We start from the raw sequence: 3,734 nt of genomic DNA on the forward strand, positions 1-3,734 counted from the left end.
CTGCTTATCATCGATCTCATGTCCTGCTCCTCCTCTGCCAGCAGTGCAATATCATCTGCATACATTAGCGTGTATATTTTCTCGCCTCTTAATTTCACTCCTCCCCATCCGCCTTTTTTTATATGATCCTCTATGTCTGCGATTAATAGGTTGAATAATATTGGGCTTAGTGGGCATCCCTGTCTCAGGCCTTTCGCCGTCCAAAATTGACCATCACTCTCTCCTCCTTTCCCTACTCTGCTCTTTGTTTCCCTCAATACTTCCTCTACTCTGTCTATCAGTCCTTGTCTCACTCCTCTTTCTCTCATTGCCTTTATTAATACTCTTTTGTCCACTGAGTCGAAGGCAGCCTTCAGATCCACAAAAAACACTGTCATCTTTCCTTTCTCTTTTCCTATTTGTCTGTTCACCAGGTAATTCAAAGCGAATATTTGATCCATCGTTCCCATTCCTTTCCTGAATCCCGTTTGATTATCGGGGATCAATTTCTTCGTTTCTACTTCTTCTCTTATTCTTTCCGCTAGTACCGCCGTGTAGATTTTGTACATCGAAGACATGATGGTTATTCCTCTATAGTCCTTCACCTCTCGCCCTTCTCCTTTTTTAACTAATGGGATTATCTCCCCTTCCTTCCATTGTTCCGGCCAGCCTTCACCTCTCCCGACACGTTTGCATACCTCCCATATCCATTTCACCATTTCTTCTCCTCCGTACTTCCATGCCTCGTTAGGTATCCCGTCATTGCCTATTGCTTTTCCCGTCTTTAGTTTCTTTATTACGTTTCTTATCTCTTCTAGTCCTATCTCTTCTTCCTCCTGTCTGCTTCTGTCTCCCTCTCCCTTTACCACTCTGTTCTCCACTCCACCCATCAGATCCATGAAATACTCCTTCCACTCTTCCGGTTTTATCTCTTCATTCACCCTTCTTCTTCTCTTCCTTACTCTGCCTATCAACTCCCATACCTTTCCCTCCGTTTTCGCTTCTCCAATCTCTCTGATCATTCTTTCTTTCTCCTCCTTCTTCTTTCTATCACACATTTCCCTATATTCTTTCCTTCTTTCTCTGTATCTTTCTGCTTCTTCTTTCCTTTTTCACCATTTCCTTAGTTCTTTCCTCACTTCCCTCTTGCTCTCCGTACATTCCTCGTCCCACCACCCTCTTTTGTTCTTGATAGTCATTCTTTCATTCTTGTCCTCGTTCTCCTCAATCACCCTTCTTATCTTCCTTGTTCCTTCCTCTATTTCCTCTTGCAGGTCTCTTTTTCCTTCAATCGCGCCTAACTTCTCCTTAAATTGCGTCTTTCCTTCCTCATTCCATACTCCCCTTCTTTTCATTTTTTTAGTTCCTCTCCTCTTTTGCCTTCTCTTTGAGCTTCCCCTCACCCATAGTATTAATGGATGATGGTCCGAATCTATCCTTTCTCCTACTTCCAGTCTTTCTACCTTTTCTCTAACCTCCTCGTCCCCTATTATGTAATCTATGACTGTCTCACCTCTTCCCCCTGTGTATGTATATTCTCCCTCCTCGTCCCCCTTTGTGCCTCCATTTAATATCATATATCCTCTCTCCTCGATAAACTCCAGTAACTTTTTGCCTTCTTTATTTATCTTCTTATCTTTAGACTTCCTCCCTCTTTCCTCTCTTCGCTCGATTTCCTCTTACCATCCTCCTTCCTCTCCCGTTCTCGCGTTAAAGTCACCTCCTATTATGGTCCTTACTCCTTTTTCCCCCTCCTCTGTCCTTTCTTTCAGACCTTCTAGTTTCTCGTCTATATTGTTGTTTACATAGATTCCTATTATTCTCCATACTTCCTCTCCTATTCTTATCTTACCTTCGATTTTTCTTTCTTCCTCCGTCTCCCTTTTTTCCTTTATCTCTTCTATGCTTTTCCTTATTCCTAGCAACATGCCTCCGCACGCTCTGCCTTTCTTGTTCCTCTTGGCTGCTATCTGTACTCTCCATCTATATTCTCTCGGTAGCTTCTCCTTCACCTTCTCCCATCCTTTCTCATCAGTCCAAGTCTCCATCATCACAATCACATCCCATTCTTTTATCCCTTCCCAGAAGTCCTTATCCTTGTTTGTTAAACCAGCTACGTTCCAAAAGGCTACTTTCCACGTCTCTTCACTCTCCCCGTCGTTTCTTTCCTCTTCTCCTATATATTTTTTCTCTTATCCCTCGACTTCCCTTATTCTGTTTCCTCTAATATTTTCCTCATCTACCTCCTTTATACTTTCTTCGTCCTTTCTGGTTTCTTCTGGTGTGTTCCGCTTTTCTTCTATCTCCTTGGACCTTTCCTGTCTTCTTTCTTGTATCTCTTCCCTCCTTCTCTCGTTCATCATGCTTAGCCCTTCTTTATCCTTCTTCTTTTCTTTCTTATCTGCGAAAGTGATCCCTTTCTTCTAGCGCTTCTTTGTTTTCGTTCCATTTCCATTCCTTATTATCCTCCCATATTTTTTGGTAACCGACCGTTACCCATTTTCCTGCCTCCCTTTTTTCCCTTGTTATCTTTCTTAACTCTTTCTGTATCTGCCTTTCTTCTTTAGTAAGGTCGTCATTCAGAAAACAGCCATACTTCTTTCCTAGCTCTTTCTTTCTCATCATTATCTCTCGTTTGTTATCCCAATTTCTGCATCTCAGGACTTTCATCTTAAATTCTCCATGTCCAATTTTTTGTACTTCCTCGATGGCCATTTTCGCTCTATTTATTTCTTCTATCAACTTCTCGGTTTTTTCTTTTCTTTCCTTTTCATTTCCTGTTTTCTCTTCTCTTACAATTATGTTTACTCTCCTTCTTCTTTCTGCCATCTCCATATTTCTTTCTATCTCTTTCATTTTCCTTATTATCTCCCCTCCCTCACTCATTGACATGTTTACTTCTATCTTCTCCGCCTTCTCCTCTAAATTCTTAATTCTTCCTTCCAGGGTCTTTCTTTGATTTTCCCATATCTCCTCGCTTCTCCTCAATTCCTCCCTCAGTTCCCTAATTTCGTTTTTTATTTCCTCTTTATCTCTTTTCCTTTTTTTCTTTTGTTCCTCCTTATCTTTCTTTTTTTCTCCCTTTTGTTCCTCCATTTTCTTCAAAATTTCTTTAACCTTCTCCAGTAATTCTTCCGTCGCCATATTTTCTTTTCCCTGCTTTTCTTTTTTGATTTTGGGCGGCGGTGATCTGTTGACCCTTCTTTGTGCGTTAAATTCTTTTAGAATTTTTTTCTCCGCATTCGCTGCTTCCTCCACCTCTTCTTCTCTCTTCCTTTTCTCACTCTTCTGAAAGAATTCCTTGACCGATCCTGTACTGTCCGTTCTTCTCAATTTGGCTAACTCCTCCGCCTTCGTTGGTCTGCCTCTCGCTTTCTTCTCGCCTTCGCCTTCCCCCTTCTTTCCTTTATCTCCCTGTTGTGCACTTTCTGATTCTATTTCCTTCTCTTTATCCATCCGTTGTTCTTGATTTGCCTATCCCTCTTTCTTTTTTGTATCCTATGGCTGCGTGCACGTCCTACTATTCCTTCTATATCCGAGCTTCCCTTCTATGACTGAGCTAGTCTATGCCCGCTTTCGCGCCTCTTTCCTACGTTCTGTCGCCTCTCTATGTTACTTACCGTCTATGCCTCAACTGTCACTTCGTTCCAGCCACTTTCTTCACTTTTCACCTTTTAACCGATCTCGCCCCCGCTTAACTCTTTCTCCTCCGCCGTCTCACACCTCCATCCCTTGCCGTCCCGCTACTCTCACTC

General features: G+C 42.2%; 1 protein-coding gene across 1 annotated transcript; it reads right to left on the reverse strand.

Annotated features, from left to right (window-relative positions):
• Positions 1 to 2,171: 2,171 nt before the first annotated feature.
• On the reverse strand, positions 2,172 to 3,435 carry LOC112452844 (protein MNN4-like). The gene is made up of 2 exons (XM_025013263.1): positions 3,264 to 3,435; positions 2,172 to 2,380 (listed from the first exon to the last, which is right to left on the reverse strand). The coding sequence occupies exons 1-2, from the start codon at positions 3,433 to 3,435 to the stop codon at positions 2,172 to 2,174; spliced, it is 381 nt and encodes a 126-aa protein (XP_024869031.1).
• Positions 3,436 to 3,734: the final 299 nt, after the last annotated feature.

Source organism: Temnothorax curvispinosus, unplaced genomic scaffold (genome assembly GCF_003070985.1).
Source record: "Temnothorax curvispinosus isolate PA1 unplaced genomic scaffold, ASM307098v1 QBEX01003749.1, whole genome shotgun sequence".
NCBI lineage: Eukaryota > Metazoa > Arthropoda > Insecta > Hymenoptera > Formicidae > Temnothorax > Temnothorax curvispinosus.

What these genes read in the sequence shown, in the direction of transcription:
- LOC112452844 (XM_025013263.1), bottom strand. Translation starts at nt 3,435, where the DNA reads ATGGATAAAGAGAAGGAAATAGAATCAGAAAGTGCACAACAGGGAGAT. An exon ending in CAAGGAATTCTTTCAGAAGA is followed by an intron (nt 2,381 to 3,263) that starts GTGAGAAAAGGA and finishes TCACTTTCGCAG; the next exon opens with ATAAGAAAGAAAAGAAGAAG.